The sequence below is a fragment of the Oxyura jamaicensis genome, chromosome 1 (assembly GCF_011077185.1).
Source record: "Oxyura jamaicensis isolate SHBP4307 breed ruddy duck chromosome 1, BPBGC_Ojam_1.0, whole genome shotgun sequence".
NCBI lineage: Eukaryota > Metazoa > Chordata > Aves > Anseriformes > Anatidae > Oxyura > Oxyura jamaicensis.
Window position 1 is genome coordinate 74,128,792 of NC_048893.1, and position 26,687 is coordinate 74,155,478.

The 26,687-nt window shown below is 45.5% G+C and overlaps 1 protein-coding gene across 1 annotated transcript; it reads right to left on the reverse strand.

Moving 5' to 3' along the window:
* Window positions 1-3,137: 3,137 nt before the first annotated feature.
* On the reverse strand, window positions 3,138-26,220 carry SSPN (sarcospan). The gene is made up of 3 exons (XM_035321495.1): window positions 25,770-26,220; window positions 10,303-10,389; window positions 3,138-5,032 (listed from the first exon to the last, which is right to left on the reverse strand). Exons 1-3 carry the CDS (start codon window positions 26,076-26,078, stop codon window positions 4,667-4,669), a joined length of 762 nt encoding a protein of 253 aa, XP_035177386.1. The 5' UTR covers window positions 26,079-26,220; the 3' UTR covers window positions 3,138-4,666.
* Window positions 26,221-26,687: the final 467 nt, after the last annotated feature.

Consider the following 26,687-nt stretch of genomic DNA (forward strand, 5'->3'; position numbering starts at 1 on the left):
AAGGAAGGAAGGAAGGAAGGAAGGAAGGAAGGAAGGAAGGAAGGAAGCCCCCCTTCTTCTCCCATCCCAAGAAGTATGAAGTTTAGAAGTTTAGATGAATCTTTTATACATTTCCTTAGACAAAGGCATGGAAATTGAGCAGCAAGCACAGAAGAAAAATGTGCCCTAGCCTTTGTAGTTGCAATCATAGTTTATAATGCTTGACTACAGAGCCAGTCTAGCAGAGAATAAACACTACAGATTAGTGATTGCAGGAGGCAGCAGGGGAGCAAAAAGAAAAAAAAAAAAAAAAAAAGGAAGGAAGGAAGGGAAGGGAAGGGAGGAAGGGAGGAAGGAAGGAAGGAAGGAAGACATTATTTGTGTAGCTGAATGGATAAACCAGCACCAAAATTCGTCTTCTGGGAGACCTTGCTCCATCCAGGTGCCACAGCAGCCAGTCCATGTATGTGTTGCAGCTGTGCCAAACCAGGCTCGGGGAGAAGCTGCCAGCTGAATGCATGGTGCTACCTGATGTGACACCTTAGAGGGCTTTCATAGGTCCAAAAAACTTGGCACTGCCTCAGGAGCCCTGTCACAGGCTGAGACCTTTGAAATCGTCTGTGCTGCCGCTCCCAGCGTTCGGTGCCTGGCAAACCTTAAGGAGGCTTTGAGCTCCGCGCTCAGGGCTGTGCCACTGTTGTTGCTCTGCACCTCCCTTGAATCCCCCTAAGCCAACACCCTGTGCTAATATCAAAAAACATTTTCCAGACATGAGCACGAGTACGTGGGTGGGTGGGTGGGGTGCAGGGGACTATGAAAATTTCAAGGGGAGGTATGACATCCTGGCTTTCTAAATATAGAGGACGTGAACTGTGGGTCCTCTCACATGCTAGCAGCATGCTTTCTGTTTCAAAAGGCCACAAAGGAAATATTGCACTGTCGGGTAGTGTAAAAAAAATAAAAAATAATAATAATAAAAAAAAACCTCCTGTGAGTTGATTGCAGTTTCCAGCACTCTTGCTCAGGGCTGGTTTTTAGGCAGAGCTCCAAGTAGTGCCCATGCAGGGCTGGCCCGGCACAGATGGGGACCACGTGAAGGTGCGGCAGGAGGTGGCTGAGAGCCGGCACTTCCCCATCATGCAGGGCCAGCAAGAGGAGGAGGAGGAAGAGTGGTGTTGGCTGCATCCCTCCGGGCCCCTGCAGCTGGCCGGGAGCATTTGCCACCATGGCGCCCAGTCGTGCTGCCAGTCCGACATGGCGGCTTGGTGCGAGGCTCAGCATCTCGGTTCCCTTTTTGTTGCCATTATTGCCACTCCAGTATTTGCATAGCACGGCACCGAAATGCCTCAGAGCATTTCCAGGAGGAGAGCGGTGGCTGCTGCTTCTCCTTTTACAGACAGCAGCGGCGTGTGCGTGTGCTGGTCAGGGGAGCGGTCGTGTCACCGCGGGTTATGGCCTCTGGAAAAATTTGCAGAACTGAATTTAATCTCAGCTCTTTAAACTGAGGTATAAAATCCAATGGAGAGTTATACCCTAGTAACAGCCCCCATCAGAGGGTATAAGCACCGTCTATAGAAAGGATCTCCTCTCTATTAAGTCCTCTAGGGTTTGAGTTCTCATTTACACAAAGGGCCCTTTTAGCTGTGTAAAATGGCCATAAAGTAGGTGTAAAAATGATTGATGCCATCTTTACAACCCCTTTACATTGTGAAAACAGCATAAAGTGGCCAGGGTACAAATGAGAATCACACCTGCGTTTTGAGAGCAAATTACACAGGGGCCCCTCACAATTTCTGTGTGCCTGGAGCCATCTGCTCCTGCTCCATTCTGTGTGATTCACACAGAGAATACATTTCCACGAGTTTTTTTTTTTTTTTTTTAAATAAAAGTTATTTTCTTCAATGCCCCTGTCCTCTCCGTGCCTGCAAGTCCCAGCATGTCTCCTGGCTTGGTCCACATGAATTTCCCTGACAGGAAAAGGCTGGGAGCTGCCTGAATGTGGTGTGGTAGGTGCTAATCCTCTAATTAATGCTTTCTGAAATTCTTGATCAGAGCAAAATACCTGTTGTAAAACCATACCCAGGATAAACGCAGTTCCAAGAGCTACCATTTTGATTTTATGCTCTTGAGATATATAAAGAGGAAATACAGAAGTTATTCTTTGCTAGACCAAAATGCCCCAAATTTATTCATAAAGCATTTGAACACCCATAGAATATACAATGAATATTGCTTTCTTCCAGAGCAAAAGGTTAAGCTGCAATGCACGGACGAGTGCGCCAAATTCAGTGGTGGTGGCTCAAAGCGGAGGGTGCACTGCTATTAAAACACATTGCTTCCTAAGCAGGGAGGGCTGTCTTATCAACGTCCCTCTTCCCTTTCCTGTCACCCATATCCCTCCTCACCCGTCCCCCAGAGAGCATCCATAAATCCACCAGGACTGCCCCAGAAGATATCCCAGGCAGGTACCTGGTTATCTTCTGAACAGCAGGAGATTTCGGAAGGGGCACAGTAGGAAATGTGCCCTGCTCTGCCAGCAGAGCCCTTCTCTTGCTTCATAGGCATCAAGGCAAAGAGCCTGGTGGTGAGGGCAGGAGTAAACCCCCAAATGCCTATGTATCCACCTCATACAGGAGTCGGCCCCGGCATAGGTCCACCAGCACTGGTTGCAGCACGCTCCACCAAAAGTCAGGGGTGATGGATTGGTTCCCACCACTGCAACGCCAGGTCCCACCTTGATGGGCCACTGTGCACTCCACCACTGTCTCAGCTTGCTCTGACCATGCCTGAGGACCACGCTTACTAGTGCCACTTAGTTTTTGGTACAAAAAAAAAAAAAAAAAAAAAAAAGGGTTTTAGGGACCTGGTCTCAAAACTTGCATTTCTGAAAGGTCGTCATTCCGCAGCTCGGCAGAGAGCATTTTGGTGACTGTTGGTACATCTACACTAGAAGCTGTCTCCATGACAAAAACATGAGCACTTAAAACTTTGCTTTGCTCTAGGTGGATCACAGGAGACTGAACCACGCTGTGGTCTTCTGACCCTGGAGGCATGCCAGTCTAGCCTTGGCATGATGTGTGATCACTGCATGGAAGGCACTTCTTGGGTGGGATTGGAGCTGCTTAAACAACTAGCTTTTTTGACAGACTAGTTTTTTGACTCACTGGTGCTTTTTTTTTTTTTTTTCCCAGAAGAAACAGAAAGTTTTTGCTTGTTTGAAGCCTTGTAAAAATTCTGCTTGCTTCCTCCTTGCTTATAATGATCGTGGTGCAGTTTGTCTGGCCTATGATTGCTCCACCCTACCTCAGAGACACCCTGGTCCTGGCAAGGACTGGGAAATCCCTACTCATGGCAGGGTGTGAGCACTGGCTGCCCTGCCCATATGCTGATACCACCTGGCGGGAGAAGTGCTGCCAACTCAGAGCTGTTCCTGCCTCTGGGGTTCCCATGCTGCACAGGTGGAGATGACTGTCCAAGGGACAAGCCAGCATACCCATCCTGGTATAAGGCTGTAAAGCACTTTCAGAGCCACGCTTTTAGAGTGCTGTTTGAATACAGTTTGTTATTCTATGCTGCTTTTTAAGAAATCCTCATTCTCTTGCCCTCATTATCACAAATGATTTCTTTGGGAGACTGGCAGTCTCTTCTTGCTTCCCTCCCTCCACCCCATTTTAAAAACCCTGATTGTTACAGGGATATATCTTTCAGGGCTGTTGGCCCAAATCCACAGCTGGTGTGTGAGGCTGATTGTCTTCAGAGGAGTTACACCAAAAATGCACTTGGCCTTTTGTGCTGTGAGTATAATTGGTGGAACTGACCAGACACTAGGTTTGGGAGCTTGCAATTATAGCAGTGTCAACAGGGTTTTCAACATGACTAGTGATTTAGGGGCCTCCATTTCAGGAGCTCAGATCGAGGTTTCTTGAATTGATCTTTTCTCACAAAGCGCTGAGCATTCATTCATCAGAAATGAGGGGTCTGAAGCAGGGCCCACCCCATCACCATCAGTCAATCCACAGAAAATGGTGTTTGTTAGTAATTGGGTTAGGTAACCAACTTCACTGGTTGCTCTGAAACATGTACTTTACATGGTAGTCATCAGCATATTCACATATGCTGCTGATCTCAGCCTGCATTTGAAGAGGTCTTGACCTCCCTTATCACCTTTCCATATGGTAAATCCCCGTCAGGTTAGTGTGGATTATACGTACTGCATCCAAGAGACAATATATTCCCTAAGCATGATTGGCATGATTATAATAAAGCAATTTGGACCAGATCTTCATCTGGTAGGAGTCAGTGCAGCTCCTCTGAAGGCAGGAACAGATCTCTACCAGCAAGGACCTGATGGACCTGATGTCTAAATGGCTGTAGCCCTGCAGATGAGTTCCCAATGATTTTTTTAAGCTTTCATTTTGTCTATAGCTACTAAAGAGTCTCTTCTGTGAGTGTTAGTACAGCTGCATTTTAGGACTTCGGGTGACCTCTAGATAGTCTAACTAGGGACCTTTTGCAGGAGTAGCCATAAAAATTGCTCTTAAAATGAATGAAAAATATATTAATTTAACCTGTGTGAATGTTTTTCCTTGTAAAAAACCTTACAAACACTCATCCATGTGCAGTGTCTATAGTGGCAGTATGCTGACATTTTCCATTCTCTGGCTACAGCCCCCTGTCAGCCCAAACCCTATACTTTCTGTTGCTGGCCTTCGGTAGCAGTTAAAGGGTAGAATCGAACGCCCACATAAAAGACCTGGTATCTGTGTTTCCACATCACAAAGCATGCCGACAGACACACCAGAGCTGCGATCAGATTGAGAACCATCTGCAGAAGCAAGTACAGGTTGAGCATGCTGGTGACACTGCTGCAGTCAGCGGCATCCTGGTAGACAAAGGTCCTGCTGAGGGGGTCTGTCATGTCCAGCTTGCATTGGCAGGACTCGAGGATGGTATCGCAGGTAAATCTTGTGATCTGTAGGTAATGGTGGGCAGCAAAAGCCACTGCCAGAACACAGACAACCAGACCCACAGCACTCAGCAGAAAATACATCAGCTGAAAGAAAGAAAAAAAACAAAAACAAAAACAAAACAAACAAAAAAACCACTCATTTTCTATCTACGCAAAGAATGAGGAACACAGAATTAATACATGAACATGTTTTTCACAGGAAATGCACGAATTCAATGTGCTGTCCGGACATTGTGGTCTTCAAAAATTGCAAGGCAGATATAAATCCCTAGTGATATAAAGTTCAGCAGATCATTTCAAGAGCTAATATTTTTGTCTTGCCTACTTTATATGAGCATTGCATTGCAATTTTGAGACTTGATAAGAGCACCATGAAGACTTCCAGCTTTAAAGAGAGGGAGGGAGCATCTTCCCCTGCTGTTGTCCATGAGTTAGCTGTCATCAGTCATACAATCATCATTACAGTCATCAGCTGAAGTAAATTAGTGTAGCTGTCTTGAAGTAGAGCTAAAGAGAGTGAGGCTTGTGCTGACATATTATCCCAGGCTGTGCTGAGAAGTAGGTGTTTCTGAGACTTGGCTCACATGTTATTCCCGGCTCTTGGTTTGCATGCCCGAACAAATCTGATTTACACTTGCAAATTAGTCAGTGAGGTGTCTGATCTCCTGCTCATGGCCCTGCAACAGCAGCCAGCCTGCCTGCTTCCTGGTCCTGGCACATTTCCAAGAGGAATCACATGCCATGCTAAATCCCTTTGGAAAACCTACCCCATAGAAGTGAAGAAGAAGCCTTTCAAAGGTGTGAAGGAGCATCAAGCACCTCTGATTTCCCAGTGCCACCCCTGGTACTGCATGAGAAGGACACAGCTTTGTCATGCTCCTCTTCTCCTTACAGCAGTGGCAGCTTTAAAGTAGGGGTGGCTTTCATTGAGGGCATCTATTCAGAGCCCATCCCCACAAGTGCATGGAAACTTACAGTCACCTGGAGCCATTGTTGCTCAGGGTTGCACCTGAGACCTTTGGGTACCAGAGCATATGAATTTCCCTCCCCGTCAATGGTTGGAGCTGGCAATTGATGCTCTGTTCACACAAAATATGTGTGAATTTATATTAAAATCATATGCTATATTTAGCCAAAATACCACTTTTGATTCTGTTCAGCACTGTAAAAACATTTATTTTTCTTGGCGTCTTATCTGTCAGACACATGGCATGGCTGGGAATCTGTTATTTTAAGCAGTGGCTTCTCTCCCTATCTGTTAACCTCAATACCACAGCAAACTATCAATATAAAGCATTTTTTATGACCTTGAAACTCCAAGTATGTATATCTTGATAAAATTAACACTCCTGGTGTATTTGTCTTAAATCTACAGTGCAAATCAATCTTTCTATTCGGTTGTCAGTTTGGAAAAAAAAAAAAAAAAATAGGCTTATTGCTGGTCTTCAAGCTGTAAATACATTTTCCCTGCCAAATAACAGAATTTTTACAGCTAGATCTTCATTTCCAAGATCTGGCTACTATTAAATGCAATGACTTCCCCTGCAGTCTTAAACCAAGGGCAGCTTCAAAATGAGGGTGGCTCTTCTTAAGTGCAAATCTTTTACCCCTGCAGCTTTCCAGGTAACAGCATATGGGAAAGGTGAAGCTGGGAAATGGGGACACCTCCGAGTATAAAGCACATACAAAGGGAAGCGCAGCTGACTGACGGAGACCTCCAAACGGAACTGTGATTCTTCACAGGCTTACAGTATTGCTTTAAAAGGTGGGGAAAACAGAAAATGGACAAATATTGATGAACATTTTCCTTCTCTGAGGGACAAAAGTTGTTCTGTGAGGCAGGTGTCCCTGGGGGACTTGCTGGACAGCCCTGGATTCAGCCGAGTGGGGGACAGAATCAAGCCTCCCTAATAAATGAGATGTTAAGCTGAGACTACATGGTGTGCCTGCTTCTCCCCTGGCACGTATTTCATTTCACTGCCAACTTCTATCCAAAGTGAGCACAAACTAGCATGAAATCCACAACCTTAAGTACCCTTCAGGTACAGTCAGCAAGAATGTGCCTGTTATGTACCTAAGGGGAAGGAAATCTCAGAGTCCCCTTGAAACACACAATACATGGGCAGCTCTTCCGGCAGTCCTCAGAGGTGAAAAGAGATGCGTGGGGATGTAGGGCAATTTCCAAACAGTGTGTTATTCTCTCAAGGTATTTGCAGAGGAATAACTTTACAAGATTCCAAAAATGAACACAGTTCCCAATATCAAAGGTGAGGCAAATGCAAGTACTGCCTATGAGAGAGCACAAGACAGAGAGCACTGGGATCCCATCAGCAGATTAATCACATGCCAGACCTGGAGGCAACCTTGATACTGCAAATACAACTGCACAGTGAGCTCTGCCCAGGAACTAGAACTTGCCACTGGAAAACTGATTGTAGTGGCCTCATAGAGATAGGCATGGTGACTGCTGTTTAAGTAGAAGGAGAAAAAAGAAGCGAGGAGAAGCAGTGTACAATGAGGTCAGAGCATGGCAGCTCATCCTCCCTCAGCTTCCTCATATGATGAAGAAATTTTCAGCAGTATTTAGCACTGATAGTTTTGGTCAATGCTGAAAAGAAAATAAAGCATCTAATACAGATCTAGTGTTTCATAAAAAAGGCTTTTCACACTTTCACACAAGGGATGAAACCAGCAGGGTTTGCTGACATGGGTCTGGGGAACCCCTTTTGAAGGCTGTGCTGGCTCAGGCTTGAGCCACCTTGAGCAGGAAAGAGGAACCACTGTGTGTGTCATGGTGTGGGCTGCTGGGGCTGGGTGGGCAGGAGTAGTGGGTGTCACACTGCCATGGGAGATGCCATGATCAGAACATGTTTCCCTCGGATGCAGAGGTGGGGCAGGGGCAGAAAGCTACCCTGAAGCTCACTGGCATCCCCCTGAAAATGGTGGTGGTCCACCACCCATCACCCCCACCCACCACTAGCATGGTGGAAGCCACCCTCCCAGTGGTGGTTGTCCTCCCTTCCTGCTGACACATGGGGTGCTGCAGATACCTGCAGTAGTCTCAGACAGGGGCTTCTGCTGAAAGCAGTTCTTGTGCCTCCTTTTGTTGACGGGCTCCAGGGCTCATGCAAGTGTGAAATGAAAGAAGCAGCTGGCAAGAGGGAGGAAGGACTGTGTGGCTCTCCTTCAGTTTCCCACCATAGGGAGTCCCTCACAGTCTTCATAGGGTCGTCCTGAGGGTGGGCTAAAACCTCCCAGAGCTGTACATGTGTGGTCCTCCACTTAAAAGGAACCTTGGGCTACATAAGGCATCCTGGGGTGCTTCCTCCACTCCAGGAGAGACCAACTAAAATTTTCTTCTAGGAGGATGCTCAGCAGCTGTGTGGAGCCCCACTGGGCACCAGCCACCAAAGTGAAGGCAGGGCCTGGGCTGGGCAGCAAGTACTGAGGAGGAGAACTGGGGCAGATAGGGCTGGACCCAACCACGGTGCTGGACAAAGCAGAGATCCCCTGTGGAACAGGAGCTAACTTCAGGAGCTCGTCTTTGACTGATGATCATAATTTTGCATACTCAGCTTTGTTGCCAAATAGCTAATATCACTTTCCTTTTGTTCAGAGATAGCCTTCAACTGGCAGCTGCAGATCTGAGACATGATATTGGAGGTTTAGATGGGTCCTGTGCTATCAAAGTCCAGGAGGAGGCTCTCAGCTCCTACATTGTTTAAAACAGTTACGTGCCCAACAGCCAGAAGCGGTTGGTTTGGAGGGGCAGTGGGGAGGGGAGGCACAGTGGGATGCTGGCTCTTGGTGGGGATGTGGAACAGAAGGGGTGAAGAGCCTGAGACTGACCCAGTCCTGTGGCTTGGTGCAATAGGAAACAGTGGGAAGGTGGATTTTGTGGGGAAGGATCCTTTGAGTGGGGAACAGCCCACTGGCTGTTGACTGCGCCAGAAGTTTTCTGAGAGAGACTTTAGCTCTAATTCTGGCAAAACTGATGAGAATAACCCATTTTACATGACTCGGGGAGCACTTCAAGAGTATTTATTTTCTTGTCCCACGCTCCTCACTGCCCATGTTGGTGCTGCTGCTAAGAGTGGAAGAGACTTGAGCCACCCAGGCCAACTCGCTGGCCCACCACCAGGGACAGATGCCTCCCTTCCTGCATGGGAGGAGGAGAAGTTCAGTGCAATGCTGCCAGCAAGCAGCACAAAGCCTGGTGTGGCAGCTCCTGCCCATCTCTGCAGCTCCTGTGCTTACTGCCATATGTAAAGGTGAGGGGACAAGAACCTGAAGGCAATCAAAGCATGGAAATAATTGTTCTCCTTCCTCCTTTCTTTCTGTAAGCACAGGAGAAGCTTTAGAGTGGCACAAAAGACACTCCAGGGCCCAATTTCTAAGGGAGAATGAATGCCAGGTTTTGAAAATCTGTTCCTTGCATTTGATTTCCTTCTACCTTTCTCAGTTAATAATCACTGTTATTTTGTGTTGTTTGTGTTGGTATTTTTCCTGGTTATTATGTGACTGAAAAATATTAAGAGCCCTCAAAATTACAATAATAAGGAAAACCAGCCCAAATAAATGGTGTTAGAAACTTCCCCTCTGGAACAAGCACCCTCAGCATTCCTTTTCTTGTCACTTATTGGTGTCACTGAAGCATGATTTTGGGGACTGAGGCAGGACAAGGTGCACAGCTTCTGTGCTTCTTTTGCAATGCTCAGATGGGAATTTCCTTCATGGAAGAACACTTGTTCCCAAGATGTGCTAATGCTTTCCCATGTTTTCAATGCCTAACCCTGGCAGAAGGCACTGTTGTCTAAGACAAAGCCCTCTCCCTGACCAGAAAGGTGGGTAGGCAGAGATCTCCAGACATGCTTTTTAATGCACCTGTGCCCAATCACTTTCTTATTTCAAGGTGAGGAGCAAAACTGCTGGGACGATGCTGAGATGTTTCTAAGACCACATTAAAAATTAACATTTAAAGTGGACTTGTTCTATCCCGCACTAATTCTTACCTGTGTCTCTCTGATTGTCCCTACTTAATCAGTAACCCCCATCTTCCACTGAACACCTCACAAATTATTCCAGCTTTGTTAATCAGACTCTCCTTGATATTCTTAAAATATGGCAAATAATAAAAAGTGTCTTGTTCAGTTTTCAAATATTCGTTACAGTGTCCCCTTTATACACTTAAGTTTCTTCCTTAGCTGCTTGGAAAATACCAGAAAAACATTCTTGCATTTCAGGTGCATTTTCACTTCTTTTCATGTGGTCTTAAAAATATCCCCAGCATCAACTTTTCTGATTGTATTTAGTGACACAAGAAGAAAAAAAAAAAAAAAAAAAAGTCAATGTACCTTTACTGTGAACTGCACACATGTCTTCTCATCAGGTTGGTATGAAATACAAAGCATAACAAACCCCACTAAGGACACCATGCAGACCTGCAAGGGAAAAGATTTAAAATGTGTCAGTGTTTTTGTTTTGTTTTGTTTGTTTGTTTGTTTTAAAGAATAACAACAGAAATAACATTTTTCAAGCCAAAACACCTTTCTGTCTTAGCATGACTGTAACTCAAGGAGCAGCATGTAAGTCAAATACTTTGCATAGGGACTACAGCCATAGATGTAAGAGCTTCATATGTGTGGATTGTGAGGGAAGAGCTTTAACCTCTACTTTACAGACACCGAGGCACAAAGAACTTACCTTGAGGAGCTTTGTGAATCAGACCTACAAAGTTACAGCTTGGCAATACCCTTCCAGGATGCATACTGAACTTTTGTCCATGTAACTGTCAAAAAAGGAGCAGAAGGCTTATGAAGCTGGGCTTGTAAGCCCCAACATCACCTTCCTGCATACTGCTGGATGCTGGCTGGGTTTTTATGTCACCATTGTGGGATAAGTGGTTGTAAATCAGTAATCACAGCTACCTCAGGATAAGAAGCAGCACAGTTTATAGCAGTGGCTTTCAATCTCTCCCAGAGCGGACACCATACCAAAGAGGACATCTCTCCTGCAATCTGAGACTGCATTTTAGTCCTGTGGCAGTAATTGCTGATGGTTAACAGTAATGGAAAAGTATTTATGCACTTTAGTATTCATTTAGCTGTCTTTATTATTAATTCTGAAGATTGAGATTTATTTGAAAAGGCATACTCACTGGTAGACATTTTCCAGCCACATAAGGAGGGAAGCTCAGGAACACATAAGTTAGCCCAATAAATAGAATTTCCTTTTTTAAGCAGTGCTTTCCAGGCCCCCATAGTGCTAAGAACTCCAACCAAGAGCCTTCTTCTCCCACACTTTTTGGAGGACCAGTAAGCAAACCACAGGAGGATACAGGACCTGGCACACCCAGGTCACTTGCCTGCCCTGCCCCCTGTATCCCTTGTTTAAATGGGCAGCAGGCAGCAGCCCTGCACCCCACAGCTCACCACTGTCTGCAAAACACAATTTGGGCATCACTGGATCAAGCAGTCCCACATGGACCTTATTTCCTCCTTGGTCAAGTGTCGAGGAGCCCAACTCATGACCTTCACTGGGCCTTTCACTCACCGCAGGTCTTGGGGTGTTTCCCAGCTGACTGACTCATTTCCATGAATAGACTTCCTTTAACTTTTACCTTATAAAACCAAGGCTGAAATCAACTTGCCTAGAATTTGTGAATGAGTATTTAACACTGATTTATAAAATTTCTGCTCTGCTGGTTGGCACCTGGCAGCAGTGTAAATCTGATCACTTACTCCTTTAACCTCCCAATGAGTTTCTCATGGGATTTTGCTGGCTGTATGCACATCCTTGCCTTTTGGAAAGCAGAAATATTTAGGATGTTCAAGTCCCAAGTTCACCTGTGCTGTCTGTGTTCTTTGGTGGGAGAAACCCAACCGGTGGTGACCTGATCCCCATGCCTGCACATACTTGGCATTTTAAGAGGTGGACCAGAACCATGGCTCTGCAACCAGCCTGTATCTTTTTTTGGCAGCTTCCTCTGTGCCTGGACCAGAGGATCTACATGGGTGCCAGAGGGCATCCCCAGGTGCCACCACAGGGCTGCTGGGGTTGCATCAGGGCATCCTGCCTATAACTGCAGGGCAAGAGGGGGTTGTTGTAGGCTGGAGCTATGCTTGGAGGAAACAATGCACAGCTGGGCGGCCTTGGAAAAACAGGTGAGCCAATGACAGGTGCATGGTCTTAAATGTCACTTGGTATCACACCTTCAGGTGTGATATGGTGGGATCCCAGGGGGCTCAGCTGTAGTGAGGACCTTAGCAGAGATCAGGCAGCATGTTTTCAAGCTGCTAAGGCTTGTCTTCATATATGGCCAGGAGCAAGCCTCATCCTCTTTACTAGCAGCAGCTTAATTATAAATGATAACTATTAAATTCTCAAGAATCTATTTTTCCCCTTCATTTTACTATGAGGGTTTTGAAGCCTTGTCATTAATTTGGGTTTTTCTGCTTTCCCAGAACAATGTCACTGGCCTTCTCCAGGCAAAACCAGACCAAATCACATATTGCCTTTGCTCAGGGATGGGACCATGAGTCTGGGCTCCTGCATGGTCCCTTCCCCACCTGCTTTCTGCACAACATGGCAGTGCTGCTCATGTGGAGATTTCCAGCTCTGCAGGGGACTACTTGACCTGTAGTGGAAAAATGCATAAATGTCCTTTCAGACAGCAATGGTTAAGCACACTTCTTTTATGATTTGATGAATAAAATACCAAAGTTTTCTTTATACCTTCATTGTCGGTGTAGGGTATTAGCCAGTAGCCCCATAAAGGAAGAGTGCCTTTGAATACACAGGTAGTCACGTCCCTCAAGAACCTGTGTGATTAATAATACTTTCTCCCATAAAGTTTTATTTCATGTCATTTCAGTAAGACATGAATAGGAAGTATTGCCTGAGAACATTTCCAAAGAAAGCGTCAGTATTATTTACTCCTCTCCATGTCACGTGTATTTATATTCTGGTCCTATGACTTACACATGGCCTCCAATTTATTTGTTTTCTTCTTTTTATTGTTGACAGCAATAGCTGACAGGGTTGTCAGGGGAAAAAACAACCTTTCTTGTCAAAGGTCCTTCAGTGCTGATATTTCCCCCCTCCCCCTCCCCCCATAGTACTTCTATGTGACTCAAGCATATTTTATTTCTCAGGATTAATCACCTATGTCCTTGGTCCCCTGCACTGTATATTAATCTTTTAATTCAATTAACATCCCCATTAAACTTAAACCTTAAGGAGATCACACCTTTAGTAATATCCAATAAACTCCCCCACTTGCAGTAGGAAAAAACTTGCAGTGAGCACTAGAAAACGCATATACACACCTGCCTAACGCTACATGGCCAGATTCATGTCTAACCAAAGGGGCTGCTTGCCTCAAAGCTAGGCTTAAGTATTGCTGGTATCTGCTGATCTTGTGATGAGCAATAAATCACATCTGCTTTGCTTCAGCTACACTGGTGGGCATTTACACTTGCATGAACCTGGGGCCAGATTCACCTCCAGCTGACTCCAGTGGTATCGTGGGACTGAGTCCTTGCTGCCTTTCCCTTTGGGAATCCATCCTGGCCTGCGGCAAGCAGCAGAGCTGCACCCGTCACGGTAAGGTGCTGCTGGGGACAGGGTCAGGCATGAGCTGCAGAGCTGCCACTGACCAACCTGGTTTTATTTTTTCCCCTACCGATCAACTGCGATTGAAACAGGGCCTCGTATAACCCCTGCAAACACCCCACTGCCTTTTGGCATGGCAGGATCAGGTCTCCCGCTTCAGAAAGCTTCCCATACAAAAGACTGTTGTTTAAAGGAGCTTCCATTCCTGCATACAGTTTCTGAAATTCCTCTGGGATTTAAATAATATACTGAGATATTTGGAGAGGTGCTTTTATATAGAGGTATTTATAAAAGACTACACGGGGTGGGGATTCCAGCAAGGCTTGGCTAGGATATTTTGGAAGGCTTAAGTATTTCTTTTATAACAATATACTGACTTTATTATTATTATTATTAAAAACAAACAAACAAACAAACAAAAAATGTGTATTCTTGTGAGTGATGGTAAAAAGAAATGTTGCTGAGGGTTATTACCACCACATGTCTGACATTTCTTTTCTTTAAAGGTAAATTCCCTCACTGAGCAAAACCAAAGTGTGGAATATCTATACAGAAAACAGCTTTCTACTTCTATTTTATATATTAATAATAGAACAGTTTTGAATTACATCTGTGAAGTATAAGAGAATAACCATAAAAATCCTTTGGTAAATATTTGTCAGTACCCCCTAAGTGACTAAGACAGTTGCCTTACAGCAGGCACGTTACAGATGCAGTCAATGACGATTGGGAAGTAGCATGAGGTAATCCTGCATCCCAGTGCTTCAATAGCCATTGCAATATCCCAGCTTGAAGCAGACACTTCCATTGCCTTATTGACTAAGCATACAACATTAAATGCAATTGAACTTGCTTTAGCACTTCCTTGCCACCAATCGATATGCATTTGTTATACAAATAAAATAGATGCTATAGGAGCTACAGAATAGCAGTTAATTAGATCAGCTCTTGTAACTGTTAGCTGTAAACCTAGGAATATGCATTTTTACGCTGAGTAAATTTCAGCTTGAGTTTATATCGAGATCTTATTTCAAAATTTTCCAGACGGACTAACACACCCTTTGTGGAATAGGTAGTGACATGGAAGGTTATCCAAGGAAAGTATTTAAATATAGAAGAGTACTGTCTAGAAAAAGACCTAAATGTGATACAGATGCATGTAGAATCATAGAATCATAGAATCATAGAATATTCTGAGTTGGAAGGGACCCTTACGGATCATCAAGTCCAACTCTTGACACCGCACAGGTCTACCCAAAAGTTCAGACCATGTGACTAAGTGCACAGTCCAATCTCTTCTTAAATTCAGACAGGCTCGGTGCAGTGACAACTTCCCTGGGGAGCCTGTTCCAGTGTGCAACCACCCTCTCTGTGAAGAACCCCCTCCTGATGTCAAGCCTAAATTTCCCCTGCCTCAGCTTAACCCCGTTCCCTCGGGTCCTGTCACTGGTGTTAATGGAGAAAAGGTCTCCTGTCTCTCGACACCCCCTTACGAGGAAGTTGTAGACTGTGATGAGGTCTCCTCTCAGCCTCCTCTTCTCCAGGCTGAACAGGCCCAGTGACCTCAGCCGTTCTTCGTACGTCTTCCCCTCCAGGCCTATCACCATCTTCGTAGCCCTCCTCTGGACACTCTCCAACAGTTTCATGTCCTTTTTATACTGTGGTGCCCAGAACTGCACACAGTACTCGAGGTGAGGCCGCACCAGCGCAGAGTAGAGCGGGACAATCACCTCCCTTGACCTACTAGCGATGCCGTGCTTGATGCACCCCAGGACACGGTTGGCCCTCCTGGCTGCCAGGGCACACTGCTGGCTCATATTCAACTTGCTGTCAACCACGACCCCCAGATCCCTCTCTTCTAGGCTGCTCTCCAGCGTCTCATCGCCCAGTCTGTACGTGCAGCCAGGGTTTCCCCGTCCCAGGTGCAGGACCCGGCACTTGCTCTTATTGAACTTCATACGGTTGGTGATCGCCCAGGAAGGGTGCAGATCTAATGTAGGAAGGGTGCAGATCTAATTTTGCTTAAGACATACCTTGTGAAATCCCCCAGTTTACAATCCAGTGAAAATGTCTCTTTACTAGGACTGGCTAAAAAAAAAAAAAATAATAATAATAAAAAAAAAGTTTCTGCTCTAGAAAAGCTCCAGTGCTATTTCTTTTTATTGGGAAGCAGCAGACTTTCTTCCCATTAGGCAAGAGCATCTCAGGGCTAAGAAGTCTGAAGAATTAATTATTTCAAAACCACAATCAAAACAGGCACAAACATTTTCTGGACATTTCATTTCCCCCACTCCAAAGAGGGCTAGAGCATGCTGTCATGAGAACCTAATTAAAGCTCTTGTAGTTTGCAACAGGAACAGGGCCTGATCCCAAAGGTATTTAGAAGCGGGTCTTCCAGCTGATTTGCCTTGCATGTTCCTTGCACCCATGGGGATCTAAGTGTACAGTCCTTGGATTTACAGGACTTTGGCAAACAAACTGTACATGCACACTGGCTAGCACGAATGAGCATTTCTCACAGCTTGTAGCCTCAGGCACTGCTGCAAAATAGATAGTTTGACAGTGAGGCTGCAACCATACCACAACATCCATTCGGCACTTGCAAGGAGTGTGCCTTTATATATCTTCAACATCTTAAAACCAGAAGCCAAGCAGTTAGGAAGAAGACTGATTTCTGGTAGTACCTGAAATCCCTCACCACCAACTTTCCTTTTGCCTACCTCACCATGCTGAATAGCTCCAGCTGCACTAAAGCACTTTGGGCTGACTTCCTGCTCTGCATGGTGCCAGTATCCTCCTGCACCAGCCAGCCCTGTCCTTCCCACTAAGCTTACAACTCTTAAAAGGATCACAAATGAGAAAAACAGGCTCATCATCTCCGACAGGAACAAACACAGGTGGCAATGCAGGGCAGCCTGGGACCCAAGAAAGTCCTTTGGGCAAAGCTGGTAGACATCGTCACCTGATCTTCCTTAGATCTCTCTCACATCTGGTCACTTAAGAACCAAGCACGAGGTATATGGGAGGTGCAAGGGCACCACATGACAGTGATGGAGATGGTTGTGTAACATACATAATGGGGGGAAATACGAACACGTAGGGCACCAATTTCTGCTGTGGTTTGCATTCTTTATCTTCACAAACTGACATATTAATGTGGTTTGCTTTATTTCAGCAGCTTTCAAAACCACAGATTGCTCTGATCTGCCTGTATCTCTCCCTTGTATATCTGTGAAACCATTTTTTCTCATTGCTGCTTCAATTTTAGCTTAAGTGTTGCTATAGACTATGTGGCTTTCTCCAGCAAAGTGCCTCCTACCCAGAGCATCTTGGAAACCTGGTCACATCCAACTGGTAAAGTGTGAGAGTCAAAAAAATCCACCAAGAAATTAAGGAAGGAGGCAAAAAAAATGGTTTAAAGGAGCATCTTGGGCCTACAGTATGCCACCAGACAACTGCTGCAAGCAATTCACATGGGCAGACTATTAGTCCTCTACTCTTTATACTGGGGCTAGTGAGCAAGAACCTTCTACAACAACCTTTAGGGGTCAAAAAACACACGAACTGGAGGACAATACTTCTCAAGTATATGCAGTGTAACACCACATGGCATTGCTGATGCCCTCAGTACCATAGGCTGGTTATTCCTTTATAACAAGACTGTAAACTTTCCAACTTCAGGGGAAAATGTGCTATTAAGAGATTTGGGGGGAAATTTGCATTATGGACAAGTTACTTTATAGTTGTTCACTTCAAATCACTATGATCTTCCTGTTTGTAGGGATAAAGGTAAAGAAATTACATCTTTTCACTGTCTCTGAAGTCTATGGCTTACACTCAGAGGAGATATTTAGCCTGATGGATTACCAGCCTTGTCATATCTGGCAAGGCTTAGCTCCTGTCCAAACATTCAGAGAAGCCATGCTATCCACCAAATTTAACAGTCCCACTGGATCCAGACTTTGATGCAAGAAGGAAAATGTTCCTGTTGGCTTTGTCATTATGAAATGGGATTATCTCTGATGCCAGACATCCCTACAGAGTATTGCAGACAGTGACACTGATGCTCATTTCTTTATGAGGTTTGAGGAAACTGCAACAAATTAAGTACTACATGCAGCTTTAACTGCTAGCTTTCATCAGTCTCGGGTCAGCCTGGGTCTCACTACCACATGCAAAAGTCAGTCTGCCACACAGAGGTACTGCTCCATAGTGGTTTTTCCTCTTATAGATTTCTCATTAGATTTATGGAAAGTCTAGTTGCATATAAATTCCTTCCAGAAATAATAGCTCTATTAAGAATGATAAGGATGCATATTGTGGTTGCAGGCAAAGGCCATCATCAGCTAGGAAATCTTTATTTTAACATCCATAAAAACCCATGATAACTGACCCACCTACAGACTAAAAATAGTGATGTCTTTACTACAGGTTCCTTCAAACCCTGCAATAATGCACCACATCAGACATGTGACTTTCTTTTAAAACCTGTAAAGTAATCAAAACCCTGCAAGATCACTCATAATCAAATGAAGCTATATTTCGCTGTAATGACCTCTGCCATTTATGTCAGTTGCACAGCACTGACAATGGTCACTTTTCCTAGAGTGAGATTTAATTCCCATGGCAAAGCACCACAAAGACTGCCATAACTTACAAAACCAGGAGCTGCAGGAGAAGTTTGTTATTGCTGTTAAGTCAGAAGTACACTGCTGGGCAATCAAGTGCCTGAGGCAACCAAGCAAAAAAAGTAAAAGTTCCTAGAGCCAACAGTGATTTGCAATGTGAGGAGCATAGCACAGCTAAGAGTCCTGTGTGAATGAAACTTGCCATCTGAAATGTGTCCATGGTTGTGAAGCTATGGAAAGCCATCATCTCTGTATAGTCAAAAGGTTATTGAGGGTGAAGAAACCTGCTTGGACAACCTCCCTCTCCAGATCTTACATAGGCTTTTTGCACAAGCATAATACAGTGAGGAACTCTGATTTCCTCCCTGCTTCCCCCTGAAGCTGTAGGTGCATCAGGTCAGCACCTAACCAGGTATCACATGGACCTCTGGTATGCTCCTCCCTGCCCACACCCTTCTGAAAGGTGACCTTTCAACATTTCTTCCTATCGCTTTCCACTCCACACCTCATCCAAATAAAAATATGGATTTCTGTTAAACAGACATCATTGCGTAGTTGCTCTCAGAAAATAATTAGATTAAATGGCAGAGGGCTCAGAAGAGTATATCTCTGGTGCTATGCTCATATATGACTATAAACAAGTACTGGAGTATACTGGAGTGTATTTCCTGCAGCATACCTCATTGAATACTATACAGAGTTTCAGGCAGTTTAAAGAACGCTCAATTAAATACCTGAAGTTGGAGGCTCTTCTTGGAGGCAGTCCTCTCAAACCTTCTGATGTTTGCACATGGCTAATTGAAGCTTGCTTGTATAAGAAATGGATGCCTGCATGACTGTCATTTCCATTAGATGCTTTGATGGCACCAGTTTTTAAGTGTCCCCTTTTATTAAAATTTGAAATCGGTTTCCCTAATAACAAGTGAAAGTTAAAAACCCAGCAAGGCTGTATAGGAGGTAAAGCCTGACTGAAAGCCACCTCCACAATTGCTGCAGGAAGAGGTGTCAAAAGCAACAACAACAACAACAACAACAACAACAACAACAAAGAAAAAAAAAAAAAAAAAAAACAAAAAAAAAACAGCAAGGGGCCAGGCCTAACAAGAAAGTGTCTTTTTCCTTTCAGGCTTTGAAAGAGAATACATTTCAGGGTTTTTAAATAGTCAGTCATCCTCCATATTGATATGGAAGGGGATTGGTTGCCACCTGCCCTAGCTCAGGATACTTCCCAATTATTGACGCCTGCTAGGAAGACAAAATGGCTGCCTCATGCATAAGATGGCTGTCTGGTGTTTGGCAGGGCCTTGCAAACATACCATACATCCAGCAGCAGGGATTGGTGGAAAGAGAAAGGGAGGGAAGTCTGGTGGGGGTTTACTCATATAGATTTGCCATGTTATATCACATGAAAGGCTCTTGGTGGAGATGTCTACAGAGCCTCATCTGTGTTGGGAAATTGCCAGAGACCAGGTGGCCCTTGAGCTGCTTTGTTACACTGAGCTGGGGAGCAATTTGCATTGTAGGAACAGCTGCGAGTACAGCAAATTCATCCTAGTCCAGAGGAGAGTGGGTATAACCAACCACCAGGGCACATTTAACCCCAGTTTCTATTTTATATCACTTTGTAGCACAACACTGTACTTTTTTATTATTATTAGTTTATTTTTTATAGGCACCTGTATGCAAGGCTCCATCCTACTAGCATACATCTCACAACAATGTTCTCAAAGCTTCTCCTGAACAGTTATAAACACCGACAGTGCGGTACCAGGATGAAAATCATAGAATCATCATAGAGTGTCTTGGGTTGGAAGGGACCTTAAAGATCAAGTTCCAAGCCCCCTGCCATGGGCAGGGATGCTGCCCACTAGACCACGGGGCCAGGGCCCCATGCAACCTGGCCTTGAACACCTCCAGGGATGAGGCATCCACAGCTTCACTGAGTAACCTGTTCCAGTGCCTCACCACCCTCAGTGTAAAGACTGTCTTCCTAAAATCCATTCTAAATCTCCCCTATTTCAGTTTAAAAACATCCCCCCTTGTCCTATCATTATCTACACAAGTAAAGAGTCCCACCCTTTTTATAAGAACCCTTTAAGTACTGAAAGGAAAAAATCCCAACACCTATCCTCCCTACAATGTCCTCTTCTAACAATTTCAAAAACCCAACTTAATTTTAGGGGCTCTGCTGCCTCCTTGGGAACTGGGGAGGCTGGAGTGACTTCGCAGAGTTGAGGGTATGGAGTTCAGAAACCTTGTAACATCACTTGCCCTCCTTTCCAGCCCCACCACGATTCAGCCCCTGAAAAACAAGGGAGGCAGAGGCTGTTACAGGCAGCACTATTGATTTTGGCACTCAGACTTACCAGCCCACAAGCACGTGCTGAGGCAGTGGCAGGACCTAACATCTGAGTCACTTGCATGCAGAAGGACATCAATTAAACAAACATCTCAATTATCAGCATCTGATAGGGACATGCAGCACTGAGAGATGATTCCGGCTGTTTGCTACCTGCATCGCAATATGCATCGGAAGATCTCTGAAGCAGGAAAGCCAGACAAACTCCTCTGCCAGCCCTGTCACACAGCCTCGCTCCATCAGGTCCAAGAAGTCACTGCTTCAGTGGTGTGGCCAAAAAGCAAGGAGTCATGGATAACACTTGGTTAACATGCAGGGACCCTCTGGATCTGGTGGGCATGGAGCTCCTGGGGGTACTTTGCTCTCCATAGGGTGGGAGAACAGAGAGGGGCTCAGCAGCCATGAAGCTATCCCTGACCAGGACCATGGGACCCTGGAGACTTTTTCTATGGAGACAGATGGAACCATGGTTTTTGCCTTGGTTTGCTTGGGTAACAGATGGTGATTATTATTATTATTTTTTTTAATGTCTCTAAAGATCCAAATTTTATGTATGTACAAACATATATACATGGATTTAAAATTACTTCCTGACAGAAATAATAAACACCCTAGATAATCTTTGCTGATGAGCATTTCTGTAACTTCCTTAACTGCCTGAATCTCCAAAACACGGCTGAAAGGGAGCTAGCCTGTGAGATTTCAGATACACTCTACTTTTGATCACAGTGGAAATAATCTAACAGCAGATTTTCAAGGAAAAAAATATCTTTTCTTCTTCCGGATGTCAAAAGGCCACAAGCTAATGAAAAAAAATGAAAGGACACCATTAATATATACTGCTTCTGCAACAGTTTTCATCCAAGGATCTCAAAGCAAGGGTGACAGATAGCCATTATTAACCCCTCTTTACAGGGGAAATAACAAAGTTTGAGCAAGGTTAAGTAACTTGGCCAAAGCTACATGGCAAGTCAGTGGCTTGATACAGAAAAAAAAAAAAAAAAAAAAAAAAAAAAAAAAAAAAAAAAAAAAAAAACCTTCACTTCACTCCTGGGTAGATTTGTGAACTGTTTGTCCAAGAACCTCCAAAATAGCAGAAAGGAGCATATTGCCAGTGTAGCCCAGGCTGCAATTTTGGGTGCTCAGACAGGTTTCATGAAGATGCAGACCATGGTCTAGACACCTCTGCTGCAAATGGATACAAGTAGCTGAAGTGAATGCTACCCTCCTTGTTTTAATTGCGTTTCTTTATTTGTCCCTACAATGTAGCACAGACTTTTTACAAGGTAGTAGGCTGTTCAAGCCAAAGCAGAAGTGGTAAATCACATAGGCTCTGTATTTCTGTTCATAAACCTTTGGTTTCTGACTAATGCCCCACAGATTTCAGATGAAATTCATTTGAAACTAGTACATTTTAACTGTTTTTCCCAGTGAACTGCTTCTGATGCAATGCAAGCTAGCTGCATCATTCCCTTCTCTAGCAGGTGCTCCACTTGAAGGCAGGAGACTCATGGGGGACTTGGTTTTTGGTGCCGTGGGTCTCCTCTGCTCCCAGTCAGCATAGCACATGCTTTACTCCATAACAGTTGTGTTATGGTCTGTGCTATCAAGGCAGTCAGGTTTTGAATTGGTTTGATCCAGACTGCCTTGCTTGGTTTGGTTTTCCTTGGGAGTATTTACTTGGGTTTCTTCTCTAAATAAGTTCCTTTTCATTCATACTGAGACACTATAGTGCTTGGTTTTCAGCAGGGAATGGTGTCACCATTTTCACAGAATCACAGAATAGTCTAGGTTGGAAGAGACCTCCAAGATCACCAAGTCCAACCTCTGACCTAACGCTAACAAATCTTCCACTAAACCATATCCCTAAGATCTACATCTAAACGTCTTTTAAAAACCTCCAGGGAGTCCCCTCCAGGGACTCAACCACTTCCCTGGGCAGCCTATTCAAGTGACTAACAACCCATTCAGTAAAAAAGTTCTTCCTCATAGCCAACCTAAACCTCCCCTGGCGTAACTTTAGCCCATTCCCCCTTGTCCTGTCACCAGGCACGTGGGAGAATAGACCAACCCCCACCTCACTACAGCCTCCCTTCAGGTACCTGTAGAGTGCGATAAGGTCGCCCCTGAGCCTCCTCTTCTCCAGGCTAAACTGTCCCAGCTCCCTCAGCCGCTCCTCATAAGACTTGTTCTCCAGACCCTTCACCAGCTTCGTAGCTCTTCTCTGGACTCGCTCAAGCACCTCCATGTCCTTCTTGTAGTGAGGGGCCCAAAACTGAACGCAGTACTGGAGGTGTGGCCTCACCAGAGCTGAGTACAGGGGGACATTCACTTCCCTGGACCTTCTGGCCATGCTGTTTCTTATGCTTTGACACATAAATAAGAAAAATCCATCAATCAAAGTCTATTTAACACGTTAGCAGTTTTCCTTCATTTTTCTGTCATCCTGCATTAACAGCCGTGGGGTCATATCCAGCCCTGGTGTAATTCTAATGGAGTAACACTAGAAATGAACTTCACCCATTATCTCTAATGTTGTTAAAAAGGTCTTGATAATATATTTTTTTAAGTTCTTGATTCTGAATACTAATTGAGTCCCTTAAAAAGAGCACTTGAGTGGGATGCTACTAAAACAAATATGCTCTCGTATTTTACATCTTTCCATTCTGTTGCTCTTTTCTGTGTGAATAAATGAGTTTTGGGATGTCACTTCCTGCCCTGACGCTTGTTCTACAAGCTGCATGTGGGTGGGTTGTCCATCCCCTGCCTACCTGCACTCCATGCAGCTTCCCACAGCAGCCCAGGAGGTGACCATAGACCATCCATCAGCACACAGGAGGTCCTAGCTCATGGCCTTCTTTTGTGAACCATTCCCCCCCAGCTCTTCAGAGGCCAGAACTCAGCACTTTTCCCATCACAGCTCACCTGCAACACCCCATGAACCACACAGCCAGAAGCTCCATCTCAGCAGCTCCTGGCCATCTCCACCTCATGTCCCAGTGGGCACTGGGTACCTCCACAGGGACATCACAGCACAGGAACACAATATATGCAGCATCACCTCTTGCCCCCTGCATTTTGCCCCTTAGAAATACACTCTTCATTATTCCCGTGGTGCATCAGACATGGCCAGTTCTCCACATGCTCTCTTGTTGGGAGGCTCTGGGGCTGTGCCTCCACCTCTCATTCCTAGCACTGGCTTCCCTTTTTCCCTGCTGGCATCTGATCCCTGGGCAAGGTCAGAGCCCTCTTTGCCTTCCACTTTGGGCTGAGCATGCCAGAAAGCCTTCTAGGCCATGTTCCCCTGGCACACAGTCCCTGCCATCACCATGAGGATGATCAGTATCAAAAGCAACATGCTGTTTTGAGCCAGGGAGGAATCAGACCAGATATAGACATGCCAGTGGTTCAATATCCTGCCAGGGTCCCTGTGGTGAGAGTTGCCATTCAACTTGAACCATACCTATGGTAACCACTCCCCACAGGTCCCCATGCACATCCGTCAGTGTACACAGGTCCTCCCGACAGCTGTGGAAGCGACAGCCCCCTGCAGCATTAAGAGAATGATGCCATGAGAGCCAGTCAGCATGGTCCCAGGCTGAGTTTTGCTTTGAGCTGTGGGCTAGCTCAGGAATGCACACAACAAGTTTCACTTGTTTTTCTAAAAGCGATGGAGCTTTGCCTTGTGTTGTCACCCAGACGTCACTACTGCAGGCGGTTGTTGCTAAAAATGCTAGGGGTTACAGCTCAGCCTTACGAAACAGAGATGCTGGTTGAGTCTCAGGCACACCTGAGGGAGATCAGGCCTGTGTGGATGTCTCAGGTCAGCACCATTTCGATGCTGGTGACATTCACAGGGCCAAGGGCTTTTTCACATCCCTGTCCATATGCTACTTCAGCTGAGCTTGGTCTTTCCCCAGTCTTTTTGTGACAACTTTTATCCTGAGAAAGCTATTTCCAACCTGGGATGCTACAAGAACTGCCTGGAAAAAAGAGAATCTGACCGCCAGGATCTCAAAATAAACAGGAAGAGTGAAAATGTCACAAGCTGCTATTTTATCACAGGTACTTCTCCCTTATAAGTTAACAGAGAATACCCCCAAGAGGAAGTCCTCCTCCTGAGCAAGGGCAGGCTTTTACCCAAGAAAACACAATTAAACTATTTGATGACTCTTCTTTCACGAGAAAAACAACAACGATGAGATGAGCAAGGATACTCTGCTTTGCTTGGGAGCTCAGGCCCTGGTCTTAGCCCCCCTTGAGGGTCTCCTTTAGGCTGCTGCTTCCAGCAGCTGCTTAGGGCTTGCTAGTATGGATGTGTCATATTCAACCACACCAGCAGGGTCCATACAGCAAACCCCAGCAGTCTGGGTGGTCAGATCATTGCTGGAAGTTCTTACAGTCTAACAACACCCAAAGTGGTGCTAATGCTTCTGTATCCATTTTCCTGAAGCCTGCTGCTTTTGGGAGAAAATCTGCCTATTGAATTACACACATGGCACGTCCCAGGCTGCTAACATACTGGAGCACAAAGTCAAGTGGGGCCACCCAAATCTCGATGTCTGCAGGACCAGCACAGGCATCCCGACCTGCAGTGCTCCCCCAGGGGTCCCTTTTTCCTGCAGGACCCTGCCTTGCCCCCCCCCCCGCCCAGCACATGCACATCACCCCCCCCCCCCCCCCCCCCCCCGCCATGTCCCCACAGTCATGTGCCATCTTGGCCGTGGTGGGAACCATGGGAGGAAAAGGGGTTAAATTGCAGTGCAGCAAGGAAGCTGCGTGGACAGCCATTTCTCCTCTCATGCTACCATCAGCATGCTGATCTAAAAGTTAAGAGTTCTACCCCCACTTCTCAAACCTGACTATTATGGTTCAGTGGGGAAAGAGTGGAGGCAGCGTAAGTAATCAGCATTTCTTTCAGCATCATCAGGCACGAGCCCACTGCGAAGCAAAAGCTAATATATACATCTAGTGACCAGCAAGCATGAGTTTTATTTAAGGTATGTTGTTGTATTTCAGGGAAGAATATGAAAGATTTTGTTATTTTGCAGGAGCAGTTTCCTTGGGAAAGCATATTCAGATGTTTAATCACAGTAACGTTTTTAGTTAGCATAACTCGAATGGTGTTGTGCATGCAGTTGGTTAGTCTGAAGTGTAGCGTCATGCAGCTTGCATTAATGCTGGCAAAGGCACTTTATGTAGAAACAGACTTTATGCTTACAATTATCCCAGCCCAATATGGAGTGTCTCTGACTAGCAGAGAAGAGCTGATGCCTGCCATAAGGAAGCCCAGCACTGTTACAGAGACGCCGAATACCAGCTGCAACAAAGCAAACAACAGCGGGAAACAGCAGCCACAACATGTGTGGGATTCCTCCTCCTGGCCAGCTTTGGGATCCCCCTTGCTTTTCTTCTTCTTCTTCATTGCTGGCTCCTGCGTCTTGCTTGAGTCGGTGCTTTTCTCCCCTTCAGGTGTCTGGCTCTGGCTGTTAAGGGATGTGTTGTGCCAGGCTTTCTTCTCCTTCCCCATGCTTTCTCACATGCATGTGCGTGTGCCCATGGGTGTATGAGGGTTTTTCTGCCCCCCAAAGCCTCGCGTTGTGCCGCCTGAGTTGTTCCCAGTATTTGAACCGAGGAGGAGTCTGAACAAATATGGAAAACATTCAGAGCAGGCTGTCAAGGCTTGGAAATGCCACATATAGCCCAGAGAAGAGGGGGATTCAAGGGGGGTAGCCAACTGCCAACACGCTGGCGCTGCACAGGGGCCAGCAAGCACTGGGCCACAGCAATGTGAGCACAGGCTGGCTCCTGTCCCCACAGGAACTGGGTGGGCAGGGAGCCATGGCATGGCCAGGGCAGGAGACATAGGTACTGGCAGAGGGGTTTGACCAAGCACATGCAACCTGCGTAATTTACGTGGAGTGAAAATTCCAGTTGTTTTCCTGTGAAAATCCCTGAAGTCCCACTCCTCCATCAGATTGCAGCGGCAGAGCTAGGAAACTTGTGCAGCAAGGTGGCTGGGGAGCAGCGATGCCAAACATCTGCCAAATGAGTCTCCAGGGCTGCAGTTTATCTCTGCCAGAAGACTGTTGATGTACAATAGATGAGGGAGTGACATCTTATCATGGGTGCATGGTCA

Coding starts and splice junctions, on each gene's coding strand:
- SSPN (XM_035321495.1), bottom strand. CDS start 26,078: ATGGGGAAGGAGAAGAAAGCCTGGCACAACACATCCCTTAACAGCCAG. Junction 10,390..25,769: donor CATATTGGGCTGGGATAATT/GTAAGCATAAAG, acceptor TTTCCCTTGCAG/GTCTGCATGGTGTCCTTAGT. Junction 5,033..10,302: donor GTGTGCAGTTCACAGTAAAG/GTACATTGACTT, acceptor TCTTTCTTTCAG/CTGATGTATTTTCTGCTGAG.